At 39.5% G+C, this 26,987-nt stretch overlaps 1 protein-coding gene across 5 annotated transcripts in view; it reads left to right on the top strand.

Moving 5' to 3' along the window:
• The window catches only part of JADE1 (jade family PHD finger 1), an 81,936-nt gene extending 58,133 nt beyond the window's left edge, over positions 1-23,803 (top strand). For 4 of the 5 annotated variants that reach the window (XM_019533984.1, XM_019533985.1, XM_019533986.1 and 1 more), the window contains 7 exons: positions 497-684; positions 4,010-4,221; positions 5,842-6,009; positions 6,859-6,975; positions 10,592-11,122; positions 16,608-16,725; positions 19,964-23,803. In XM_019533984.1, the coding sequence (XP_019389529.1) occupies positions 497-684; positions 4,010-4,221; positions 5,842-6,009; positions 6,859-6,975; positions 10,592-11,122; positions 16,608-16,725; positions 19,964-20,865 (2,236 nt within the window). In that variant the 3' untranslated portion in view covers positions 20,866-23,803. Of the gene's footprint in view, positions 1-496; positions 685-4,009; positions 4,222-5,841; positions 6,010-6,858; positions 6,976-10,591; positions 11,123-16,051; positions 16,240-16,607; positions 16,726-19,963 lie in introns of those variants that run through there. The other variant, XR_002100877.1, reaches the window with a different exon arrangement.
• The last annotated feature ends 3,184 nt before the right edge of the window (positions 23,804-26,987 follow it).

The following is a 26,987-nucleotide window of genomic DNA, read 5'->3' as shown; positions in this document are numbered from 1 at the left end:
GATGCACGATAAAGTGCCATTGGCATGTATTGGATGTATTTTATGTATTATCAAGGCCTTTAAGATGTCACAGAGGTGAAAATTATAGTTAACTTCAGAAATTAAATGGGGTTCAAGAGGAATGTTGGTCAAAACTATGCAGTGTAATTGAGAGATGCTGTGTCCTCCTGCATATTGGTAATCCTTGAAGTCTGTCTCCTTAATGAATTTGAATTTCAAAAAGTGTTACCTTTTTTGGTGGCACTGAAGGTTACTTTTGAAAATATATGTGTATGTATCACATTTTGTTATATGTACCCATCTTTCTTCCCTGCAGCTTTGTACAAAGTAAGTTCTAGAAGATTAGTGGGGATATTTAGCCACCTGGAATAAGGAGGTGGCTTTTTGAAAACTCTAGGTACTAATCACTCAGCAGGATTGAGATTTCCCAATATAGAACTAGGTAATTTATGACCTGTGGTAAGTAATGCCTTTTTTTTTTTTACTCCCTTTTCAGGGTTGTGTCCGAGACAAAAGCAGTCACATTTACACGCCCCCGGAAATACATCCTTTCATCGGGTTCTGAGCCTCCTGAGTTGGGTTACGTTGACATCCGAACTTTAGCGGACAGCGTATGTCGCTATGACCTTAATGATGTGGATGTAGCGTGGTTGGAACTGGCCAACGAAGAATTTAAAGAGATGGGTGAGAAAAGCCCTCAGTCATCTTGTTATCCATGTTAAACACACCACTGTGTTTAAAACAGGAGGTTATGAAGGCTTGTGGGTGCTAAGACTGAAGGGAGCAGTTTTTACATGTATACATTAGGATGTAATTATTTGTGATTTTACTTTTAAAAAACACCAGCCCTTACTCTCAGGGTGACATGGTTGCCACACACCACACCTGGTATGAATGTCAGGCCTGAAGCTCCCTTTAAGGTCAGTAGATTTGTAACTTTTTAGGCCAGATGAGATTTTGGTCCTAAGATTTTACTTTCTGCCCCTCGCACCCCTCTATATGAATTCTCACAGAGCATTTTCTGTCATCATTTAGCTCCTTAGAGAACATCAGAGTTGGCTGTTCAAGTAGTGAGTCTGTTCATCCACCCATTCGTTTGTTTTGTTCCTGTTTCCCCTACATCTTTTAGGTAGCTGTATCTATTTTTATGCCAGGAATGAAATAGAAACAAGTATTTGGGAGGTTCAGAAACAGAAGCCCCACTGAGGTTGCTCAGTGAGTGACACAGTAAAGAATGAGCTTGGTGATTCATTTGAAAACCTCCCAAACACTTCTACTATGTCCTTAGTTTCCAAACAGGAAAAAAATGGTTTGTCATCCTGAGTCTGAGAGTTCTGTTCCCCTGAGGAGGGGTGGTGTGTTTGAGAAGGGAATAAGTGGAAGCACCTTGTGGATTTCATTGGGATATTGTTCAGGACACGATGTACGTAAGTCAGGACAGAGTTTTGACCGCAACGTTTACATGTGGGGAAAAAATATTATGCCAGACGGAGTAGGTTTGGAGCTATTGGAAGGCACAGATAATACTGTCAAGTCTTACTTTGTGACAGTTCCCTCATTTGGGTTAGAGTTGTTAGTTTTATGGGTTTACCTGGACATGGCCCAGGGATTTGGCAAGCCAGGAAGAGGTTTATAAATCAAATATACATTTAAAAGTTTCTACTGGAAAAAACAACAACACACACACACACAACAAACAAAACCATCAGCTCACCCTGGGTCATTTTTCCCAAATCTCAGAGATGAATTTGGAAGACCAAAGATGTGACTTTAGCTTGAAGTTACATTTCAGGCTGATTTTTAAAAACCATTCAGCTTTATTTAAATAAACTGTAAGAAGAGAGTAGACAGTCTGAGAATCAGGCATTCTCTCCACCTTTCTCTCCTGCCCTTTTTCGACAGGGAAGGAAGAGAGCTGTTGACATTGTAGCATAGATTACAGTACTGTACATAAAGTACAGCATGACATTAATTCCATTTGTTGGAAGATCTGTGTCTTAGGCACTCAGCTCCTACAGATTTCCTTAAATACTTAGGGCCAGATTTAGCTCTTTGTAATGCCATTATAACTTAAGTGGAGCCACACTGATAAAACTTGGGATGCATTTTGGTCTTCTGTGATTTAAAGTAGCATGGAATACCTAGACAGGAACCTTTAAAGTCAGAGTCTCGTCCTTAATACTGAACTGTCTGGATTCGACAGGTTCTACTTAGATGCTTAACATTCTCTTATTATAGATTTTTGTGACTGATCTGCTAGTGCATAGTAGTTTATTTGCTATAAATCTGTACACATGCAGTTATACAGGAGGGAAGTTACCGTATGTTCCCCAGCCGACAGTGTATGCAGGACCCTGATATATGATGTTTGAGTACGCTTATCAGATTTTAATTTCTATGGATATTATTTATGGCCAGTAAAAAAAAGAAACCTAAGCTGCTTTTTAATCTTCAGCTGTAGGATTTATTTGATGCCCACCTGCAGTTGCGAATTCCTTTGGTTAACTATGGCACTCTCTGGAATGCTTTTTGGTATTTAGAATGCATATTCTTTTTCCTAAAGAGCAAACGTAAATGATAAAACTTAAAAAAAAATCCTTAACATTTCTAAACTTAATTACCATTTAATCACAATATAGACCAATTTGTGTAGAAAATTCCAGGTAACTAAGCATGTCTTGTAGGTGATATAACAGTTTACAGTTGAATTGAGTGCCAGTGTTAAATTGCTTTTTAACGACATGCTGTGCTAACTCATCTTTCAGTCCATCACCTCCTCCTTTGTCACTGGGGCAAAATCTCTTTTGCTCCAAGGGTACAGAGAACATTATAAAAGTGTTGAGGGGGAAGCAGAATTTGGGATACTTTCTGTGTGGTTACCCTCTGGCTCTTCAGTTGAGAGAAGGGGTGGGCTGAACCAGGCAGGGCATGTACTGCAACAAACTTTCTTCAGTCCATTTCCTGTGGTGTGGGAAGTTATTTGGCTGGAGTATACACTGGCATTTATACTGTAAATCTATGATCTGGGGGAATGAGTAATTCTTTTTTCACCTTCTTTTGAAGCATCTCAGCCCATGGCTGAGTGATTGACACTGAGAGTTGAGGAGACGATTGGCTCCTTAATATGACTGTCAGGTAGCTGCCAATTGTTCAGTATCTCACAGTAAGCATCAATTATTGTCAACGGTCTTTTTTTCCAAAATGTACATTTGTTGCAGACTTCCAAGAATACCTCAGATTGGAAGTGCTTACATTAAACTAGCATTGGAATGGGAGAAGGATTGCGTTGGGGTAGCAAATACATTACTGGTTTCAGTGTAAGGAGGTTGTGTAGAAATAGTTGCATCACCAACTTGAAAGCATTTCTGGCCCTGCAAAATGGTGCAAAATCTGACATTTGGGTGCTGTATTTAGTGCTGAGCTTCTGATATTTTTTGGAATATTTGTGTCTTGGTACTACTTGTTTCTTGGCTAGGGATTCTAGTTCGGATCAGGCATCATAAAAATGTCCCACTACCAATAAAATACTATTTTGTCTGGTTCAGGTTGTTGATTGGGTTGCACATGGTACATTTTGTATTTGACTGTTGTCATCATTTTGACAGAATGCTCTTTGCTTGTTTGTGAGTGCTTTGACCCTAGAATCACTCTCAAGAGTCAACGTTTCCTGATATGGTTGATGTTGCAAAGTTGAAACAAACACTTTTAGATAATGTTGTACAACAAGGAGGAAAAGTGAGATCAGGAGCAATAAGCTAGAGAAATAGGAGCAATTGTGAAAACTCAGCTTTCCCTACAATTTCAAAAGTTCTTTTAAGTGAGAACATTTCCATTACTTTAAAGCTCCAGGGTTTTTGACATTTTTTGCCATATTTACCGTGGTGAGCTCAAAACCACAGTTTATTTTATATGTTAGAAATTATCCGAAGAATTGAGGAGCCACTGATTAGAGGAAGCAGGTGTTGTATGCTATTAAAAATTAATCCCTTGTGTTGGATTCATTTCCCAGGGATGCCTGAACTGGATGAGTACACTATGGAAAGAGTCATGGAGGAATTTGAACAGAGATGCTATGACAACATGAACCATGCTATTGAGACTGAAGAAGGGCTTGGGATCGAGTATGATGAGGATGTCGTCTGTGATGTTTGCCAGTCCCCAGATGGAGAGGATGGCAATGAAATGGTGTTTTGTGACAAATGCAATATCTGTGTACACCAGGTATGCCCGTGGAGCAAAACTTTCTGGGCAGCTTTTGTGCTAGGAGTAGGAGGGAAGTGGAACCTTATTGCAGAAATGTATCTAAACTCTTCTTGGTAAAACAAGTTCAATGATAACAGGACACATTCCTTCCCAGAGTGACATTAATTTTTATTAATTATGCCAAAGGCAAATATTTTCCATATGGGCAATATTTTGAAAGACCATAATGAAAGACTGGGTTAGCTTAAATATGTCAGTCACATACTGAGAGCTAAATTGTAACAGGAAAACCAATCGACCAGAGGATGTAAGATGTAAAAAAAGTATGGGGGCTGCATATCTGACAACCTCCTGCTGATTGTTTTCTGTGGATAAATGGTTGCTTTCTTCTCACTGACACTGCTCCCTACAACTTCTAAAAATTTTCCCCAAATGCTTTGTTCTGCAGAGATGCATGACTTTTTTTTAATTTACCCATTCACTTTTCATATGAAAGCCATGAACTGCAAAGAAATCCCCCACTTTCCTTTGTGGGGGGAGAAGGGACAGTATATTTGCAATGTTAAGTAGTTTGATTAATAAATAAAAAAGGGGAAATGTGAAAAATACCCAACAGGTAGGAAAACAGGCAGGTTTCCTACAATAGCTTTATCTTAATAAGGAACCTGATGACACCCATTAAGTGGACAAGACAGCATGATGTGACAGCTTCTGGTGCAAATTAAACAAGTCCTTTTGACATGGAAGAGGCATAAATGCATTTTTAAAAATATATCTGGTTCTTTGGTTGCTTCATGGTGGAAGAGACATTGCTGTGGGTCTGTTCCCAAGACTTAGAATGTTTGCTTGGTCATTTAGTGCTTGGGCAGCCGTAATGTTTGATAAGCAAAGAGCAGCCTTTTTTGTTTTTCTTCTTCTGGTTTTTTTTGTTGTTGTTGTTGCTTGGGTTAAGGGTTATATAAAGGCATTTGCATGCGTGGTAAAGAAATGTGCCCTTATCTGCGGTGCTGTGGAATGTTGCTTATCCTGCAGAGTGGCCTGAAATGAGAATTGCAAATTGGCCCCTTGATAAGCCTGTAGCTTTTCTACCTTGATATGTGAGCAGATCAAATCTTACAAGCTCCAAAGGGTCAGAAGTGTCAGCGGTTTGGTCAGAGGCCTGCATTAAGAGACTGCCATTTTTCTGCAGGAAGTAATGTTTGTTATTTAATAGGCCATACTCTCCCCTTTGAATAAGTATTGAACATCTGCCTTAGGGCAGGCAGAGACACGTTTTATTTCAGTGTCTCGGCTTTTGAGTGAGATGAAAATCCAAGGTCTTTTCACTTGTGGTCTTTGAAGTGCTCCTAGTACTTTTCAGCTTAGACAACCTGGCCAAGCTCTAGCTTAGATAGCTGATGGCTCATGTAGCTGTCTGTCTGAACTCCTCCTGCTGTGTTTGAGTTGCTTAATATAGTCTTCTTCAATTCATGTTATAAAATTGTGGAAGGTTCTACATGAATTTAAGTTAATATTGTTAGATGGAGTCCTTGATGCTTGCAAAAGACTGGAGATAGATCAGTTAATAAAAAGATAATGTTCTCATTGTGGTTCCCTTTCCTCCTTTTTCCTTTCCCTTCTGTGTAAATGTGAGTGCAGGCATGTTATGGAATCCTGAAGGTGCCAGAAGGCAGCTGGCTGTGCCGGACCTGCGCGCTTGGTGTTCAGCCAAAGTGTTTACTGTGTCCCAAGAAAGGTGGAGCTATGAAGCCAACTCGAAGTGGAACTAAGTGGGTCCATGTTAGCTGTGCTCTGTGGATACCAGAGGTAGGTCTTGATTCACCTGATATACCTAGGCCCCTGCCACATGTTATGTATGTTAAGTAATTAACTGGTTAATCCTGTAATAAATGTAGACCAGTGACGTGTGCAAAGTAATTATCACACGATACAAGTGACTGCCCATCTATAAAAAGGCCCAACCAGCTATAAAGTTAGTGCTTAAAAATGTGTAACAATTCTATAGCTGGTTTCTAACCAGCTTTAATGTGAATGTGTAGCCCCCATATTCAGGATTGGAGCAGTCTTGAGGAAAACCATGTCTGCTCCAACACACCCCATCTGATATGCGTTGCTGTGATGACTGTAATGTCCCCAGAGTATTTCCTGTCAGGCAGTAGACAGGAGCAAAAGATAAAACAGAGAAATATTTATTTGCAGTCAGACACAGGGGACTTTGAGTCTGCCAGGACTGTACACGATTTATGAGAGAGAATTCATTACATTAGTATGGCCAACTGCAATACAAATGGTTTATAGGCCTAAAAAAGGTGTACTGCTAGGAAAGCTAACTTAGTGAGTAGTGTTTTAACTAGTAAACTGAACTGTAGAAATTGAATAAGAGAGTGGTAGGCAGCTTGGAGCCTTCAGGAGTTAAGGTTGTTAACATTTATATCCACATTCTCTAAAATCATTTTGAGGTGATGAAGTTCACTTTATAGCTATTTCACTTTTATTGGTGAAAAAATTGTTTAAAAACTAGACTTTCTGCTCTCTGTAAACTGAAGAATCTGGAACATATGAATTTGGCTTCGTCACCAGGCAGTGAGAGATTCCTCATGGAAAGGTTTGCTTTTACTGCTTAACATTCATTGTTCCCCAAAAACCTTTTTTCAGGTGAGTATTGGCAGCCCAGAAAAAATGGAGCCCATAACAAAGATCTCTCATATTCCCAGCAGTCGATGGGCATTAGTGTGCAGCCTCTGCAATGAGAAGATGGGAGCGTGCATACAGGTAAGGAATATGCATATGTGTCATGCATGTGCACATACGTGCGTGTGTATGTAGTTTACACAAAACTGCAGAATTTCCCTGATTTACTGTTTCATTAATTAGCACTTCCCATAGTTAACACCCAAAAATGTTGGTTTCTATTTCCCAGGAAAGTTTTAATAGCAGATGATAGTGAAGTTTGAAATTCTAAAGGTTCCTAATTTTCACACAGTACAACTACCAAATGTGAAATGGCCGTACTTGTCAAGTTATTGAAAAAAAACCAAACATTTTGTGCTGTGTTCTCTTTGCCTTTTAAATGGCATTTGTTTCTTTATTTGCTAATTTGCATGAGTCACTAATTTGCCTTGGGTAAAATGTTCGAACAGATGCCAAAAAATCCACCTGTAGGCACCTTTGTGGTAAAGGCACCTTGTCAAAGGCACATGGGAAAGTTAGATAACCAGCTGCATGTACTATCTGTGTCCTGCACAACTGAAACGTCTGCGTGTGGCTGTGCCCCTCCTTATGTAGTTAGTGACATCTGCACTGTGGAGGTGTCAAACACTAGCTCTCTTATTTTGAGAGCCCTTTTACACATTCACTTAAAGGCACAATAGGATCTAATGCATGATCCCTCCCCACTTGAGGGGTTCCCAGCCATGGGGGCACCCCATGCACCTCTGAGGCTTAGGGATTGTGGCTGTTGTAATTTCCTGGCCCCAGAGATTTCACGCACCCCAGAGGCTTTCACATACTTAAAAATAAGTAGATCTCCATGCGGTAAAGAATTTATCTTTTGACTCTGTATCTAGCAGCAAAGGACGAACATCAGTATCCTGTTTCATACCAACAAATTGCATTCTTGGCCAACATCCAATTTGTGTCATTGCATACTTTCTCAGTTTCCCCCAAACTTTCAATAGGATATGGATTCTTCACTTCTTATTATAAAATGCACTATGTGGCTGTGTGCTGTTAAACACTGGTTTAATCTGTCCGGAAATATTTGCATTTTAGAAACAGGCCAGGTTATTTATTGTTTGTAGGCTATAGTTATCAGATCTATAAAGTTCTTTGAAATGCAAGTTGCTAATAGATCTTATTATTTTTAATGAGAGTTAACTTTGGGAGGAATTTAACATAGTATACATTACCTAGATCCAAATCTTGGATTTACATCTTGGATTCAGGACCCACTGAAATTACTGAGAGAGCAGAGCTAGAGGTGTGTTTGATGCATTCTGAAACAAGTGATGTATTTGTTTTGCTGGAAAAAGTAAGGGTAGCTGAGTCGATTGTGGGCACAGAAGTACTAGTACCAGAATAGTAGAATTTAACATTTACATAGTGCTTTGTATCTTCAAAGCCTTTTATATTCTTTAACAAATCGGCTATCGCAGAATCCCTTTGATGTAGGTAGGAAAACATTACTATCTCCATTTTACAAATAAGGAAACTGAGGAAACTGAACTCTTGTTGTGTGGCATATTGCCAAAGGCCAGAATGGGTATTGGTGCTAATGCTGGGATTGGGTGAGAAACATCCCTAGCTTATAGCCCTTTGTTCAGATCGCTGGATTGTGCCACCCTTTCCCTTGTCCCATTGTGTGTTGAGTCATGTGACTGGGGTTGCCAGAAAGAGTTGTAAAACAGCAGTTCAGCAGAAGTTCCAGTGAAATATAATGTAATAATACATACTAGCCTACTAATCCATACATACTGAGAAAAGGAATCTCTCCACAACACTTTAACAAACTTCACTAAAAGGTTCTTGCAGATAGGGTTGTCCTCATGGCAGCTTTTACATAATGGAGTGATCAAACTAGTGTGTCTTCCTGATACTTATTTTCAGGTAATTTTGCAGCTTCATCGTCAGAATATTTATTTATTTTTATACACTTCTGAAAAAAGATTCAGTCACATGGGGGGAATATGCAGGTTATGGTTGTCACTTTAGGCATTTTTTAAACGTCATTTGGGGCAATACTCTTGATCCTAGCTGTGTGTGACACTGCCCAGGAATATTGTAGGGTATTTGTATTATGAGGATTGTGAATGAAGGAATTTTTGATGGCTTGTAAATACATACATTTGTGCTATTAGACTTATACAGCTGGGAGAAACAGTATTTTACAGAGTTGCTATAATAAAATCGGTAATAATATCAACTAGATGAGTTGAGGGAGTGAGGCAGTCTCTCCAGAGATGTTTTATGTTATGAGATGTTCACAGTGATTTAAAAATCGAGCAGCTGGATGTGTGCATAGGGATGGGCAGAAAGCAGCTGCAGCAAGCTGGGAAAAACGAGACTGCTTTTTCTTCCAAGTTCAGCAGATTTCCTTCCGATGAGACAAGGTTTCCTCTCTCCTCAATAAAACATTATCCACACTGCAAGCTAATTATCAGAGGTGATAGAGACCTGGAACCCACAGCAAAAATTATTTCTTTAGCATAATTTAAATTCAACTGGGCTGCTGGTGCTGTTTGTCAGCAAAGCATTTCTTTGGAGGAAGGGAAAAGGCAAAGCCGGTTTGACCATTTTTGTATTCTTTTATGTATTGATTTTATTAAAGAAAATGTATCTGAAACCTCTGTAGTTTTAAACTCCAGTGTACATTAATGTGACATCTGGCTGCTGAGTCAACCTGAGCAGGAAAACCCAGAGCAGAAAGATATTTGGCTTCCTTACAAAGCACTGTATAAATATCCTGGCTCAGTGCATTTCTCTTTAAGGTTAGATCACTTGGGTTAAGTATAGTTGCGTCCAGTCATAGTTAATATCAGTGACATTAATTTCCTCTTTTAATTTATTTCTTTTCATTGGGGACACGGGTGTGAATCAATAGGGGATTTTTTTAAATATTACTCTCAGTTTATGGCTGGTTATGGCCATGACAGCACTTCACTAAAGAAAGTTATTTATGGTTAAAATGAAGTGCTAAATTGGTTGAACTAGTGCCCATCACTCCATGATGGCTGGGTTCACTGCAGGGCAGAAGTCTTAGAAAATGACAAAAGCCGCAAATTTAAGTTTTGTTCCTCATGTGAACTAAAGGCAATAGTCAGTGTAGTGGGATTGTTAGTAATTTAAAATGTGACACTGTAAGCTGATGATAAAAGAGAAGACTCCCACCCAGCTCTTGCCATTTGGATTGCACAGTTCCAGGTGCTGGGAGAGACTTTAATTAAAGTATCAGACTGGCTCAGAGCCACTGGGTTTTTCCCCCTCTCTCTCTGTTTCTCTTTCTCTCTCTCTCTAGTGCTGGCACAGCTAAAGTGGGGATCATTTTGCTTCTGACAGTACTGCTTTAAGTGACTAGCTGCACTCACCACAAGGAAAGTCCTTGTGAGAATTTTCTGGTTATTGAATAGCATGATAGAACTGGGAGGAGTTAATCACTCATGTCCCTCTAGGCCACTTGATTGTTGCCTGAATGGAAAGCATTAAATTGTAAACCTAATTAAAAGAGAGAAAAAGTACACATCTTAGAAGCAAAGATCCAGTAAGGTTACAAGCTGTAGCAAAGCTGCTTTGCTACAGCATTGATCCCAAGAGTCCTGGCTGCATTGGTATTTTTGTATGATGTGTGGCTTTTTATTTCTAATGAATGCATTTTTTTTTAACTTTTCCATAGTGTTCAGTGAAAAACTGCCGGACAGCTTTTCATGTCACCTGTGCATTTGACCGTGGCTTGGAGATGAAGACCATCCTGGCGGAGAATGATGAAGTCAAGTTCAAGTCCTACTGCCCCAAGCACAGCTCCACCAAGAAACCAGAGGATGAAAACTTCAGTGAAAGCACCAGCCAGGAGAATGAGAATGGGATACTGGACAGCTCTCCTCCTACCCGCCTGGAACCCTTTCACAGCATTGAGACAAACCAGGAGGAGGCCCACAGGGTCAGCATCCGCAAGCAGAAGCTCCAGCAGCTAGAGGATGAATTCTACACATTTGTTGACTTCTTGGAAGTGGCCACGGTCCTGCGGTTGCCCGAGGAGTCTGTGGAGTTTATGTACCAGTACTGGAAGCTCAAGAGAAAAGCAAATTTCAACAAGCCCTTGATAACCCCAAAGAAAGATGAAGAGGATAATCTGGCCAAGCGGGAGCAGGATGTTCTGTTCAGGAGGCTACAGCTCTTCACACATCTCCGGCAGGACCTGGAAAGGGTAAGTCACTGCAGTGCCTACACTTACAAGGAGGACGGTGTTAAGATCCTAACCTAATGAATATGTTCACTGGTAATAAATATCCTTAGTCTTTACCATCACATAGGACCTTTAAACTTTGTCCCAAGCCAGGATTACATTGTCAGGCTACCAGGACTCTGTGGACTGCATTGAAATTTAATAGAGCAGAACAGGTCACCCACAGAAATAACAGGTCCTGGCATTCAGTATGCATCCTGATGTTTCTGGACAGTTATATTGCTGGTTGCACTGTTTATTGATGACACTGGTGGCTTTTGGGCAGCATTATATTTTCAAAATTGGAAGCCATTAACTCTTTTCATGTGTCATGTCTTTCAGACAAACTTTTGCTGTATCTTTGACTTGAGGCTGCTTGTTTTTTCTATTGACACTCTTTGCAGTCTGACATTAGCTGTTCACTGGGGTATGTTTGGTATTCAAACACATGGTATTCTACAGAACTGGGTTTTGACTACTAAAATTTAAGGGCATTGATTCAGTATTTTATCCTTAATACATCTAGCCTAACAAGGACTTGAATTCAGTGTTTTTCTCCTGGATTAGTCAGTAGAGAGATTTATAGATTTTAAAGCTGGGATGGATCACCTAGCCTGGCCTCTTGTTATAATACAGGCCACATAACCTGAAAAATAGTTTTTGAATCATGTGTATTGACTTGTGGTTGAACTAGAGTGTCTTATAGAAAGATACTCAGGCTTGATTTAAACATGGGAGTAGCCACCACATCCCTTCATAAATGCTTCCAAACACTAATTACTCTTACTGGAAAACATTTGTACCTAATTTTAACTCCTGTCTTCTTTCTAGCTTTAACTTTCAGCCAGTGGCTCTTGCTGTATTTTCTTTCCACAAAATTAAAGTTGTGTGCAGCATCAGAAATCTTAAATTTATATAAGTACTTACAGACCATGTGCAAGTCTCCTAACCTTCTCTTTGTTGAGCTTAGTAAGTTGAGGTCCTTGAAACTCCCTCTGAGTTCTCTAGACATCAGGTTTTTCTTATGTCTTGTTACTGCACCTTCTCCAGTTTCTCAACAGCTTTTTTAAACATGTGGACCTCAAAACAGGGCACGTTATACAAGCGGGTGGTCTAGAAGATGATGTACATGGAGGTAATATCACTATATTGCTACTTTGAGGTGATACTTCCATTGTTTATACCTCTAAGGCTGTAAACGGACCCTCCTGAAAAGCTTTTTGTGCCGGGTTCCTATATATGTTCGTATCCATTATCTCGCTTCAAAAAGCTGTGAAGTGTGCTGGATAAAATGATAACACTTTTCTGGGACATTTTGTGTCTGTAAGTTAATTGCAGCTCTTTAACTTAATTGCCGTTCATTCCATGGACAAGCTTTGGGCTCTCTCAGGCCACCTCCTGGCAGAGAAACAGCAATACAGCTTGGAAGGGCTGTGTATGTAAAGGGCTGTGGCACTCAACTGTTTTGAGCTGCATCAAAATCTTGACGCAATTAAGACTGCCTCAGATGAGCTGTCTGTTTACAGCCTAAATTTAATATTAGTTTTCTATTTTCAGCATCACAGTATTAGTTCATATTCAGCTCATTATCCAGAAGGACCACAAGTTGTTTTTTTTTTTTGTTTGTTTTTTGTTTTTTTTAGAGTCACTGTTTTCCAGGAAATAGTCAACCTTCCTAGTTCTGTGATCTACATCCTTGATTTAGTTGTATTAAAATTTATACTTATGCCAAGCTTGCCAAGGGAAGACAGATCTTTATAGATGACTTGCTGGTGCTTGAATCTTTCTGCTATCTGCTATGTGAGTGAATAAAATGCTATGACCTGTGTTATACAGGAGAGCAGACCAGATTTTCTATAATGTCCGTTTTCTTAAAAGCTACAGGCCTAAGAAAATGATTATACTTATTTTCTAATAGATTACTTATAAAAGTTCTGATTGGCATTGGATGATGATTTGTTCCTGTGAGTCCTTACTCAAAACAACCATATGTATTGATAATTTTCGGTTAACAATTGTATTTGGAGATCAGTCAGTTAGCCAGTTTCAGTTCATTATGGGCCATATACATCTGTTACAATATTGATATTTTTAGAAAGGTATGTTGTGTTATACTGAGTCTAAAGCCACAGAGAAATCTAAGTGTGCTACCTCAACACAGCTGTCTTTATCAGTTAAACTTGTCATCTCAAAAAGAATACATTTGAATGTACAGAAAGAGGACATGCTGGACAGTGTGTCTGGGATGTCAGCTGTGATGCTAACTTTTCATGTGGTCCAAATCAATAAGAATAAAATAAAGAGAAACAAAGAACAAATTCTGTGAAGTTAGAAATGTGATTTTCTGTAAATCAATCAATCAGTCAATCAATCAAGCAATACAGAGGCTGATGAACAATAAATAATTTGGTTACAATTTTAATCCCTGCAGCATCCCCAGTAGGGATGATCTGCTTGCAAATATGGTGGTGCTTGGAAATGTGGGAGGAAGAAATCATAAACATAGAATTAATTATCCTAAGGAAAGGCCTGAGCCTAGCAGAGAATGGACAGTAGACTTTAAAAGTTCAGATTCCAGTTGACTTGGAAAAATAATAGGTAAACTCCCACAGATAGACAATGGAAAAGGAGGGCTGGCTGTTCCATTGAGACAGAAATTGGAGCCTTACCAACAAGTCACTTTAACACAACGGAAAGATAGAAAGAACTGTAAAAGGCCAGTGTGTAAGCCAGAAAGCCAAAGAGATGTATACAAGAAATGGAAGGTAGGGTTTGCTCTTAGTAGGAATATAAGGGATTAACATAAATATGTAGGAGCAAAATCGAGAAAACAAAGATAAAAAATATTAGACGTCAAAGACCAGGTTCTACAGATATTTAGAAAGCTAAATCAGAGACACTGAGTGCTTTGAGCTTGCTGCCCAGTGGAAAAGGTGAGTCATTAATGAAAGAAGGTAGAACTGCTCAATGACTATTTTGCATCAGTCTTCACTACTGACATCTGCAAATGTTAATAAAAATATGGAAGGGGAAGGGCTGGAAATCATAAAGATAGTGGCCTTCAGAGAACTTTTGACAACTTTGAATGAATTTAAGTCAACAAACCCAAGGCGAATTGTAGAACTAATTGAAGAAATCTTGCCAATGTTTGCAAAAGCTTAGATGAGAGGCAAAGTTGAGTAGACTGGGGAAAGGCTAATACTGTGTCCATTTTTAAAAGGAAAGAAAAGGAGGACCCAAGGATTTGGAGACTAGTTAGCCTGATGTGAATATCTGATAAATTCCTAGAGACAGTTTACAGTACAACCTCATTATAACGAACCCTGTTCATGACAAATCTGTGCCTTAAAAAATCCCAACAGCAGAAAACATTTTTAAAGTAGTATTATGCAGGAAATTAACTAACCTTGTTATAGGAGACATTGTTTTCTAATGAGCTTTTCTCCCAGTCGCATGGAATTTCATACAAAACGGTCAGTTTGTAAAATCTTGGAAGAGGAAGAGGTGATCACAAGAAGTTAGCCTGGATTTGTTACGAACAAATCATACCAAACCAGTGAGTAACAGGAATGAGTTTTAACAGAATATACCTTTATTTCAGTAGAGTTTATTACACAGTTACACAACATTTTCTTGAGTGGAGGAATGCGAGCTAGATAGGATTGCCAGTATGCGTGGATGCACAACTGCATGAATAACTGCAAACAGAATACCTGTCAATATATCAGACAGGTTTGGATAGGCAGGAGGCCTTGAGTGAGGTTTCACAGGGTTCTGTTCTTGTTAATACTTCAGACATGCTTTTACTAATCATTTGGATGCAACAGTGGGTGGTATGCCTGTCAGATTAGCAGGTAACACAGAATTGGAAGGAGTTGCCAACTCTTTTGCGAGCAGGGTTAGGAGTCAAAGAATCTTGATACATTGTGGAACAGAATTGTGGGGAGCAAAATGCAGTTCAACAAAGACCAGTTTAAAAAGTTGCCCATTGGAACGTAAAACAAATAGAGAATAAGGGAAAGTAAAACTGCCGGGAAAGATCTGAGGGTTATGGTGTATCAAAAGCTCAATCTGCGTGAGCAATGTGATAATATCACAGAAAAAAGTAAATATGGTTTTGGGTGCATAACAGCTAATGTAGGTAAGAGATGGGACTTGACAGTGCTACTTCATTCAGTGTGGGTTGGATTTTATCTGTAATAATTGTGTCCAGTTTTGGGCATAATAAGATGGATGTAGAGAAACTGGAGAGAATCTAGAAGCCAGCGGCGAAGTTATATAAAGAAAGGTTGAAAGATTCAGGTGTGTTTAGTTTGGAGAGAAGGGGAGACATGAAGGCTGTCTGAAATAAGATGGATTTTTTTTGCCATAGAGGGCAGGACATGAACTACCAAAGCAAATTTAAATTTACAGCAGAGCAGATTTAGATAAATTCTCAGGAAAATCTTTCTGACTAAAAACCGAATGGTAGGGGAACAAGCTGCTTTGGGCATTTCTGGAATCTTCTTTGGAGGTTTTTAAGAAGAGCTGCATAGGTATCATCTGCCTGGAATAGTTTGGGAAGAGGGAACCTGTGTATCTGTGCAGGGGTTTGGACTTAGATGACTCCTGAAGGTCCCTTCCAAATCTGTGATGAATCATATTTATATTTGTGCTACATCTGTCATGGGGTAGCATACACAAATCTAATGCATTTACTATTGACCCATGTGGAAGACTCGTGAAAGACAACATATAGTACCTTAGTTCTCCAAATTTTGGTCCTGCAAGCCATAAAGCATCATTTGCAAGTTTATTTTAATAATTGAGTAGAGGAGTTTGGAGGGAAGGTCCTCAACAAACCCTCACTTTTCACTTTATTTGTACCCCACAACATCAAGGACCTAATGTTGATGTCCTTCCTCTATGCAGGCATGTTTCAGTGCTTCCCTGAACATTAGGGAGGTCACTTGAGCGACACAATGCCTCTACAGCTTGCTGGCTCAGGGAACAAGGAGCAAATTGGTTCCTGCATTCTGATCCTTCAGGCCAGCTTGGAGCAATTTATAGTTGGGTTTTTCTGAGAATTTCCAGTCTCTCTCGCTTTTTGTATATATTATGTGAGTATTTATAGCTATGCTATTACCTTATTGTGGGCTTTTCACAGTCCTGCCAAGTTTTTGACAAATTACTCTACCAGTGATTGGGTCTACGGATTCATGTCTGAAGCTTCCAAGTACCTTTGTGACAGCTAGGCTTTACCCAAGTTTATTAACACTGTGAATCTAAAAAGTTTGATTAAAAATAGTTAGAATGTTAACAATCTTGTGTTTACAATAAATCCCTGTGCATGCACAGGTTGGTTCTCTTTAACTTTTTTTAATGGGATTTTACTAATTATTATTTCTTTTTACTTGCAACTCATGTGAATAACATAATAATTTAGCTTTTATAAAACTCAATGATAGCATGATTTTGTGTTTTCTAGGTTCGTAATCTGACTTACATGGTGACCCGAAGGGAAAAGATTAAAAGGTCTGTTTGCAAAGTGCAAGAACAGATATTCAATTTCTACGCAAAGCTTGTGGAGCATGAAAGAGTTTCAGGTATGTTTCACTGTTACATCTTAGCACAGAATAATGAGCACAGTCATCAAATGATTTAATCAGAATATAATGCCTAATCTGAAGTGCAGTGAGAAATGGTTTATTTGTCTTACATTCTTATGCAGTCCCCTTTGCATCAGGAGACTGGAGGCAAAGATAATTCAAACCAGGAGAAGAACCCAAGATCCATTATATTGTAAAGCAGGGGTGTTAAATATTTGGCTCATGGGCCAGATTGCCTGTGGAGCTGCTCCACCTTGCCTTTGGGCTACTGGCAGGCTAGAATATGTAGGGTTTGTGTTGTCAGAGGCGAGACTGCTGGTGGGTGTGTGTTGGCATTGGCCTTGCTTGTTTGTGTGCGGGCGGTGGTCATGTGCTGTGGGGTCTGGGTTTTGGTTGCCTTGTGGCTTCTTCCACTGCCACTGCTACATATTCTAGCCTGCCAGTAGCCCAAAGGCAAGGTGGAGCAGCTCCACAGGCAATCTGGCCCATGAGCCAAATATTTAACACCCCTGCTTTACAATATAATGGATCTTGGGTTCTTCTCCTGGTTTGAATTATCTTTGCCTCCAGTCTCCTGATGCCTTGTGGCTTCTTACACCACAAATGCTGTGACAAGCAGCTGCTTGACCTGCAGCTCTTTCCTCTGCTGCCTCAGTTGCTAGCCCCACTGCAGCTGCCGCTTGTCCTGCTGTTGCTATAGTTGCAGTTTGACCTGTGGATACAGCTTATAAGGAGTCCTAGGGTCCTGTTCCAGCCCAGGGCATGGGTGAGTTTGATGCCCCTGTTCTAAAACTTCAAATGTAAATTCAGGTGGCAACACTCTTAAAGACGGTCACATTAGAATTGCTGTAGACACAGATAACGAAGTGGGCCTGGACTAATCAGCTATGAGGGATGGTATGGCTCTAAGCAAAGAATGGGATGAAAAATTGTTCCTCCTTACCTTACTTCCTAATTCTTTGAAATTGGTATGATGAATATGTTTTCCATGCTTAATGGTAGGGACTGTTACTCATTATATCAGTATAGTGCCCAAACACAGTGAAGTCCAAAAGAGTTTGGTAGATGCCTTGGCACTACAAATACTTATTACTAATAACAGCTGTTTGGCCTTGGCCCATGATGTAGTGCACAGGTGTCATTATATCCTACACTGGTATAGGCGCATCTGTCAAAAAAAGGTCAAGGACTCAGTTGACAAGGAGAATCTCTTCTTTGGATCTACAAGTGTCAAGTGTGAAGCTCATTGGTTTAGGAGTATTTAAAAACGATGTACTATTGCTGTTAATGCTGAAATCCATGATCTTCTCTGAAACCATATGACTAAATCAGCATTTCCTGACTGGTGTGCCATGGCACACTTGTGTGCTGTCAGGCATGTCCAGGTGTGCCGCTGGTTTTGGGATGGAGCCACCCCCCTGCTTGCTGCTGCTGAGAACACAGACAGATGGGGAGTGTGGCTCTAGCCAGGCAGGGAGGCGTGGCTGCAGCCCAAAATGCCATCTGACTGGTTGTGCGCCACCCCTCCCCGTCAGTGTCCGGCTGGCTGTGCAGCACCCCACCCCTCCACCCACCCGGTCGGTGTCTGGCTGGTTGCGTGGCACCACCTCTCCTCCCCCCACCCCCCACTCTGCATCCGCTATACCGCAGTGCTTTTTTATTTAGGTAAGTGTGTGGTGGGGTGAAAATGGTTGAGAAAAGTTGGACTAAATCATTGTAACCCAGGGACTTAATTTTATCTAGTTTTTTATTTAGTCCCTTCAACATTGCTTTCTTCATCATCAGACCCATTGTTTCCCTGCACAGGCAGTTTATTCTGATGTGTTTATGTTGGTCTTTTTTACAACAGGGGAGAGAAAACATTAAAAAAAATACAAAGAAAATATGCTGCCAAAACAGCAAATAAAGTCAGTATGGACACAGCCATGGATGTAATACTTCATATGCTTTAAATTCCTATTTCTTTAAATTGAGTAGATTTCAAGTGGATGAGGTCCCTTTAAAGAAGTTAAGAAGAAAATGAGCTATGTGTTCAAAAAAACTCACCACAGTTCTTAAACAGATTTTCATTTAATTTTATTTGTTGTTTACCCTTTAGTGATTATGGATTATTTCCCAAATTCTTTGGCTTAGATTGCAAAAGTAAAATTCTAGCTCCGTGCATATCATGTTTTGTTAGTGTAACAACGTTCTGTATGGATTTGTATTCATATTTTTTATAACTTGACATTTTATATCTGTAGTAAGAGGAAAATTGCATTCCAGTACCCTGCACTAGCTTGTCAGAAACCTTTTCTCTTCCCTGTTAAACTCTTTGTAAAATATCATTAGAAGGGACTTGGGAGTTGGACCTAAGGATGCTGCTGTGAGTTGCCAAGGGAAAGGCAAGTTCCCGTTACTTCTAATGTAGTTCATAGGTATAGCCTGGAACTGAATTAGTCTGTAAGCCACAGAGTGGTCTGAAGTGGCATGAAGAAAAGTGCCACAAAGTGATTTTTAAAAATCACAGCTATTCCTATTCACTTATGCCTCACTGACCATTGTCCCTTCTCATGCCAGAAAAAAAATTGCATTGAAAAGGTGAATTCTATTATTGTTAAAGGAGTTAGGCATTAGTCAGATGAAGAGATTGTACTGTCATAATCAATTGGGACAATAAAACATAAATTCTTGGTTAGTTTTTTTCCCCATCTAGGTTTTTTCCTAAGGAATTTAATATCTTAGTTCAACGGAGACCAACCTTTTTGGCAGGCATGCCACAGATTAACCTGGTACCTCCCCCAGTGCCAGTACCATCCCTTCCCCTGCCCAAAAGCTACTCTGCTTTCTGCTCCCTGCCATATGCTGCTGTGCTGCCTGTCTCCTCCCTGATCTGCTGTGTGCCACACATAGAGGCTCCCCACATCACTTGTGGCACGTGTGCTGCAGGTTGACCCACCCCTGTCTTAGTTCATGTGTTTGTGGATAGTGTGGAAATTGCAACCGACTAGAATTAGAACGATAGAAGATAGAAGGATTACTGAAGCTTGACTGGTATACTTACTGCATGTTGAACAAAAACACTGAATATACCATGCCACATTGTGTAGATTTTGGAACCAAATTCTGGTCAGACTGCAGAATAAGTCTCAGGAAGGGTAAAAGTCAAGAGGATATAAAGGATGTCAAACTCAAAGTTTATCAGAGAGTAATAACTTGTTTTGGTTAAATTTAAATAATTTTTGTGTTATTTTAGGTGTGCCTTCCTCCTCCTCCCGAGTGGAAAACATGGTTTTGTTCAACAGTCCACCTTTGGGTCCCGATGCTCCCAAGATAGAAGATTTGAAATGGCACTCTGCTTTCTTCAGGAAGCGAATGGGCACTTCTCTGAGTCAGTCATTGAAAAAGTCACATAAGAGAGACCGAATAAGGAATAGCTCTGGGAGTGACAGCAAATCCCTGCTCAAGCACCCCAGCCAAAGGGAAGGTGTTTCCAATCCAGGTAGCTTTTTAAATTTTGAAAAGACCTTTACAGAAGCACGAATTGTATCAGCACAACAGAAAAATGGGATAGTTATGCCAGACCACAGGAAAAGAAGAGACAATCGTTCCCATTGCGAGGTACTAAAGGAGGAACTGAAGGAAAAGCCTTCGAAACACAACCACAAGCCGCTGAGACTCACGGAACTGTCTCAGAGACAGACAGAAAACAAACGGTCTGTGAACCACGCCAGTGGTAGGTCTGCACCCGGCCCGCGGAGGGATATAGTGCCTAAATGCAATGGATCCCTCATCAAAATAAACTATAACCAGACTGTAGTTAAAGTGCCTACTACGCCCACGAGCCCGGTGAAAAACTGGGGCGGATTCCGAATTCCAAAGAAGGGGGAGAGACAACAGCAGGGAGAGATCCAGGAGGAGACCTGCCGCCAGAACTCTAACTATCCGTACTTGGGCATGGGCAGAGTTTCGCCTAAGGACAGGGCGAAAACCAAACTAAAGACGGACAGCGAGAATGATGGGTATGTCCCCGATGCTGAAATGAGTGACTCAGAAACTGAAGTGGCTGAGAAAAAGTGCAGACAGCAAAGACTTAGTCCAAACAGCACTATCAGCAGGAGGACAGACATTATTAGGAGAAGCATCCTGGCCTCCTGACTGGACAGTAAGAAACATTGTCAGCATCATGGTCAGTAGAGTCACTGCCTGCAAGCCAACTCCACATTATTTATTGGTGTGAGGACGAAGGGGGAATTCTTAGAGATGACTGCAGACTGACGATTTGATAACCTGTTATTCCTGAGCTGTATACATTTGTTTACATGCACTTAAAACTGGTCTCGTCCCCTTCTCCACATCCATTTCTGTGAGAAATTTGAACCTTATTTGTAATTTTCTTGAGGAAGCAGAGAAAACGACGTCACTACTAAAATAGAGCCTGTGATGAAACACTAAAAGATTTCACTAAACACTTTGGAAGGGGGTAGTTTCCATCTGTCCCTATTTAGCTGAACAGCACTGATAAGATTTTGTTTCTCTTCCCTGCCTCCCAAAAAAGCACAAGCTTTTAATTTAACTAGTGTGTCCTAAATCATATATGGTTATTTAACCATCCTGCACTGCTAAACCCATTACAAATAGTCACTTTTCTTGGACTGTGATAAGTCTTTAAATCCTATTTGTTTGCAGAATGTTTTTGTTGTATTGGGTGTATATGGCAGCTCTGAGCCTTCCAAAACTCCAGTGAGTTCATATGTAAGTACACGCAGCAAGTAGTCAGTTTTAACCATGAGTACTGGAGAAGAACGAAGGGACAGTTGAGAGCTGTAGCTGCCTGCTGATGCAACGTAACAGTATGAGAAAACTCAGATTGAGCCTGGAGAAAACTTCCAAGCTTTTCTGACCGGGTGTAGTTTCTGTTTCAGTTCTGATTTCATCTTGAAAGTAGTTTATCCGGTTCTGAGAAGAGGGACAGGTTTATGGCCTCATGTACCTTGTGGAACGATCCACAAAGCAGCTTTAGCGTTAATCACGTGTCCTGAAATGATGACAATTCAAGTGGGAATGATAATTTTAAGGCACTAGTCAGCAGGATTTCCCAAAGAACCAATTATGCACTAATGGTTTGTATTGGGAAATCCAGGCTTCTGACACTAAAGGTTACTTTAAAAATGGACATAGGAATATATATTTTTAAATATAATAAAATGAAAAGGCAATACATTTGTGATTAGCTCTTTACATTCAACCAAGAAAATAAAATAATTTCATTCTATTCTGGATTAGATTTGATGGAAGAGGGAGCTCACGTTCTGATTACGTACCTTTTTTTAAAAGAATAGTTGCAAATGGCAATAACTAGTGAGTAAGCTATCAGCAATAATAACATTAACAGTTCTTGAAGAGACTGTTTTGTTCTTGCACTGAGTAGAGTGCATATGTATAATAACAATGGTTAGTTATAGGAGCCTGTGATTTTTGGAATTCCATATAGATGCAAGTCAGGCATGAACAAGATAAAAGAAAGTTTAAGCAGCAGCAATGTGTTACAGAAATATGGGCATATGGAAGAACACCCATTTTCCTCCCAACCTTTTGCTATCAGTATTCCTTTACATAATGCATTTTAGTGTTCACCTCTTTCCACTTAGGTGGGGAAGAATTTTGATATTTTAAATAAAGAAATATTAGAACTCTGCCATTAAGTTCAAGTCTTCCAGAAGATTCGACACAAAAAGGATTGATGTCCTGTCTTGCTATGCAAGTATCAAATAATTAAACACATCAACAGAATTTATCCCTATTACCCCTTTTACTTTTTAAAGCTAAAGTAAGTCTTAACTTTTTGACAATAGGATAGTCCTGGGAAGGGGAGATGTTGGTATGGTGGAGAGGTGTATTTTGTTAAAACTTGCTGCTTCTGAGAAACCAGATTATTCTCTTCATTTTGGGTGGATTAACTCACCGTTGCATATATCAGATAGGTAACAGTGAACCTAAGTCACACACGTATTCAATCTCGGGGTGAGTAAAAATCATAAGAGTTTATTTGATTAAAAAGCATAGCCTTTTTCCTGGTCATAAGGAAAAGAGGGAAGTTGATTTCCACCGTTGATTTCACTTTCAAGTATAGCACCATTTCCAGATGAGGGCTAAGTTAGTTACTGTAAAGAGCTTGTGATGTAGGGAATTGTTTGTCAAGCCATAGAAAGAATAAAGTAAATTTGATTCTAAGTAAACATTTAACCTCACACCATTTTGAAAGAGGTACCCAATTCATTTGCACTATTATGAATGCTACCATTGTGCAGAAAAAAAAAATGCCTTATCTGTTTTGCTCCCCACACATTTAGGTTAATAAGCTTTCTAATGTTCCAAGATATGCTGAACCAAAAACAAAACAAAACAAAACAAAAAAAGCGCTTTTTCCCATCCCCCTAATTGCAAAATGCTATAAGGTAAGATAATTGCTGTATGAACAGAAGTATAAGTTTCATGCCATGCTTAGTGCTCAGCAGGAAAGGAGTCATAAGTACAGCAGTGACAACTCAGACCCATCCCTTGTGTTTTATTGGTATGGAACATTTGCTAATATTTTTTTTAAGCTTTACCTTTCCTTGTGCAGATTGACCAAGAAATCTGTTTGATAATAATTGGTGTTTTACGTCAAAATGTAGGCTAGTTAAACTTTTGTAAAGTTGCCTGGAATGCCATTTGTTAGGTTATAAACACAAATCTAAATGAAGGGTTATACGTGTCATGTGTACAAATATTAATTATTTTAAAAATTTGAAAAAAAATGTCATTACATTTGTAAAACCTTGTACAGAGGATTTTTCACTATGTGCCTAGCTTTGGTGTCCATTCAGCTAAAATAAAAAGGTGCATGAAGAGAAACAGATAGAATCAGAAATTAAAAAGTATATGTAGAGATGACTATTTTATATTACATGGCCCAATCCTGTATTTATTTTCCCCCTTTTTTGAAGTATTTATAAAAACCTAGTTGAAGACAGCTGTATTTTTTGTTAAAATATTTAGTAGAATTGTGCCTTTTTGTCTGTATGTGAATAAATGCTGTACATTTTGCAATACACTTGCAGCGTTTTGAAATCTGCACTTACCTATTCTGGTTTGGTCGTCATTATCATATCTGAACGTCTTTCAAGATTAAAAGTAATGAGTGTCCTGATCTTCCAAGTGATATTCCCGCGGTTAGCTTCATGCACCCCATGGCTCCTGAAGGTGGTTAATTTGAGGTAATCCTGTGGTTAGCTTCAGGTAATCCCATTTGCTTCATTCTGATGACTTGCGTGCTTTAAAAGTGCATTTGCAGAATTGGGGCTTTTGGGACCAGCAGCTACCAAGTTGGACTCACTGGTTTATTATGTTCACTAAAATGTTTAGTACGCACAAATACTGTGTAGTGTCTATGAATTGTTTCTATGTAGTGTACATGTCCATCATGGCAGAACTATAATATTACCTCAGTGCTTGCCCAATGTTTCTTTTCACTCAGAACATTAATAGCAGTCCAACAACTCACAGGCAGCTGATAAGGACACAGGATCAAGATGCAAGATCATTCTTAGATTGGTTCTGCAGTACCAACACTAATGAAATATTTGAGTCCTTCAGGTAAGAGACTGTGTTTCACTCATTGGTTTGCAGTTACTTAAATGAATATTTTCATTGAAATCAAGGGAAACACTCATGAGCATCTGCTCAGCAGCAGAGACTGTGCTGTACTGTAAGCAGCTGTGACTGGTAGACAAATACAGTTGTTTTTAGTCAGAACTATCAAAAGTGCACTTTGAACTCTAAGGCCTGGATCCTCTACCATTTAATAGACATTGTAATGCAATCCTATTGCTTCAGTCCTTGACAGCTGTTTAAAGCTAAAGGTGGGTGCATGGTCCTTCTTGCTACTTATTGCAACTTACCTATAGGGCTAAAATGAAAGGGTGTCACATAAGGAAATTCATTAACAGTTTGCCATGGACCTAAGTAGGGTCACACTTAGAAACAGATTCCTCATAATATATGGGATAAAATATGGCTCTGAATCAATGGTTCTTAACCTTATTAGACTCTTCATTAAGACTCAGAGTACCCCTCGTTAGATCTGAGGCACCCTCAGAAAAGGCTGGCTTTTAGCTTCTCTTGTTTTTTGACTATGGGAAAATAGTAGAGCAATTTTTCTGTTGCAGAGACCACAGAAACACCACAACAGGTCAGAGTATCTTTGAAACCATGGATTTCTATTTGAAATGTCTGGGTTTAATCTAGTGAACCATGTATAGGTATTTCCACAGCTAACAATGCTAATATTTTATGGCACCCTCAACGTCACAGCACCCCAAGGTGCCTCAGTTGAGAATCATTGCTCTAAATTTTTATCCTCTTATTACACATGTGCAGGGCAAGTATAAGTCTTCACAGAAATTTGATTAAAAAGTTTTGAATGAAGCCTGTAGAAGGCAGTAATAATGTAGTGATAAATGTAAATTAAGGAGAGGGCCTATATTTTTATAATCTATAGCATCTATGGAAGCTGCTGTATTTGAAATGGCATGTATCTGTGGACCTCTCAGTGGTGGATTCATTAGTGGTCTTTGTTGTGCATCCAATTTACCCTTTCTAAATGGTCTGTTCCCAATATTCTGCACAGGCCACTGCTTCTGGTGTTTGTATTGCCAAATCTTGTGGGGTGCATTGTGGAGCTACAGGGCATTTCAGGTGATGATCCATGGTTTGCTTCTGACAAAAACGTTGGTTGGTTGTGTAGAGGCCCCATGATTTCATGAGAAAGTTGCCAAGACTCGCTTTGAATTCATTCAGGCTCTGCCAAGTATGCCATTTGTAATTGGAAGTAAATGCTAACTCCTCACTGGGGGTAATTCCTTGCCAGCTGCATTTAGTAGCTTTGTCACCTATTTTCTTCCATTCATTTTGCCAGAGGGTAGTTCTGACTGATTCTGGTGATGTGGTCAATGGTATGGTAGAGGACAAAAAAAGGCTATTTCTCAATGAGAAATGACGGTGCGTTGGTTGATATCCATATAGTAGATGGCAGTTATCTGATTCTTGTACTTGCTGCTCAACGTCACCTGCTACTTTCCTCCTGAGATACAGTGTATAGGCAGGGAACAGGGGTGGGTTTTAGGCAGCCTGTTATAATTCTGCATGCATCATTTGAGTTGGTGTTGATATATTTACTGTGACTTACCATCCTGAAGTCATGCAGGCATATTCAGCCACACAGAAACAAAAGTGCTAAGGCAGTAGTGTGTAGGGTGGATGGATGTGCTCCCTACTTGGAATCTGCAAGCTTACACATAATATCGTTTCATGTGGATTGGCTTTGGTATTTAATATGTGCTTTTTGTAACCAAGTGTACAGTCCAATGTTACCCCTTAGTAAACCAAGTGTTTCTGAAATTCCAGACCGGCCCCCCCCAGGTGACATTCAAGTGTTGTTCCATATCCAAGTTTCATATCAGATGAAAAGCACAGATTTGAGTTTTGCTAGGGTTGGGTTTGAGATTAATTGTTTAGGTAGTAATCTATTCATTAGTTCACCAATCCAATCCAACAGCAGGCTGAGACAGTGGCATCATGCTGTGTGTAGAAACATTCTTCTGCTTCTCCAGTGGGGAAGACAGTGGCTATTGTCCATTGTTCAAAGCCTCATGGCAACACAATACCTGTGTCAGGGACATATGCACAGCAGCTAGGTGAACCATGTAATCTCTGTGGTGAAAAATGATTTACCAACTTGCAGTTGCTATAAAAAAAATTCCAAGGCCAAATATGAAGAAAATCCATCTCCTAATACTATACCAGCATGCATATTGATATAAATTATTTATTATTATTAAATTAATATGAAGTCTGCAATATTAATAGACTAAGCTCCTCAGCAAAGACAGCTGTTTGCTTTACATAACAGCAATTATGGTGGGTACTTAACATTGTGCCTCCTTAACTCTACTTGCCTGTGTGTATGCATTGTAATAATCTTTCAGTTTAGAGCATATTAAACTATTGCAGATGATAAAGTTCCAGGAAAAAATGTTTTTTAGTCTATATTTGGCAAAATAGTTTATATTCACATATAGTGAAATCCAGTTTATTAGTCAGTGGGATAACTCATCACTGTGGTGTTGTTAGTCATGCACCAAGTATCTGCCAAGGTCCTATTGGTTTACATGCAAAATGCTTTGGCTAATTCATCATCTATTAAGTATAATGCGTTATTTCCAAATATACATGCATGC

Source organism: Crocodylus porosus, unplaced genomic scaffold, assembly GCF_001723895.1.
Source record: "Crocodylus porosus isolate Cpor-Errol unplaced genomic scaffold, CroPor_comp1, whole genome shotgun sequence".
NCBI lineage: Eukaryota > Metazoa > Chordata > Crocodylia > Crocodylidae > Crocodylus > Crocodylus porosus.
This window is presented reverse-complemented; position numbering and strand designations above follow the sequence as displayed.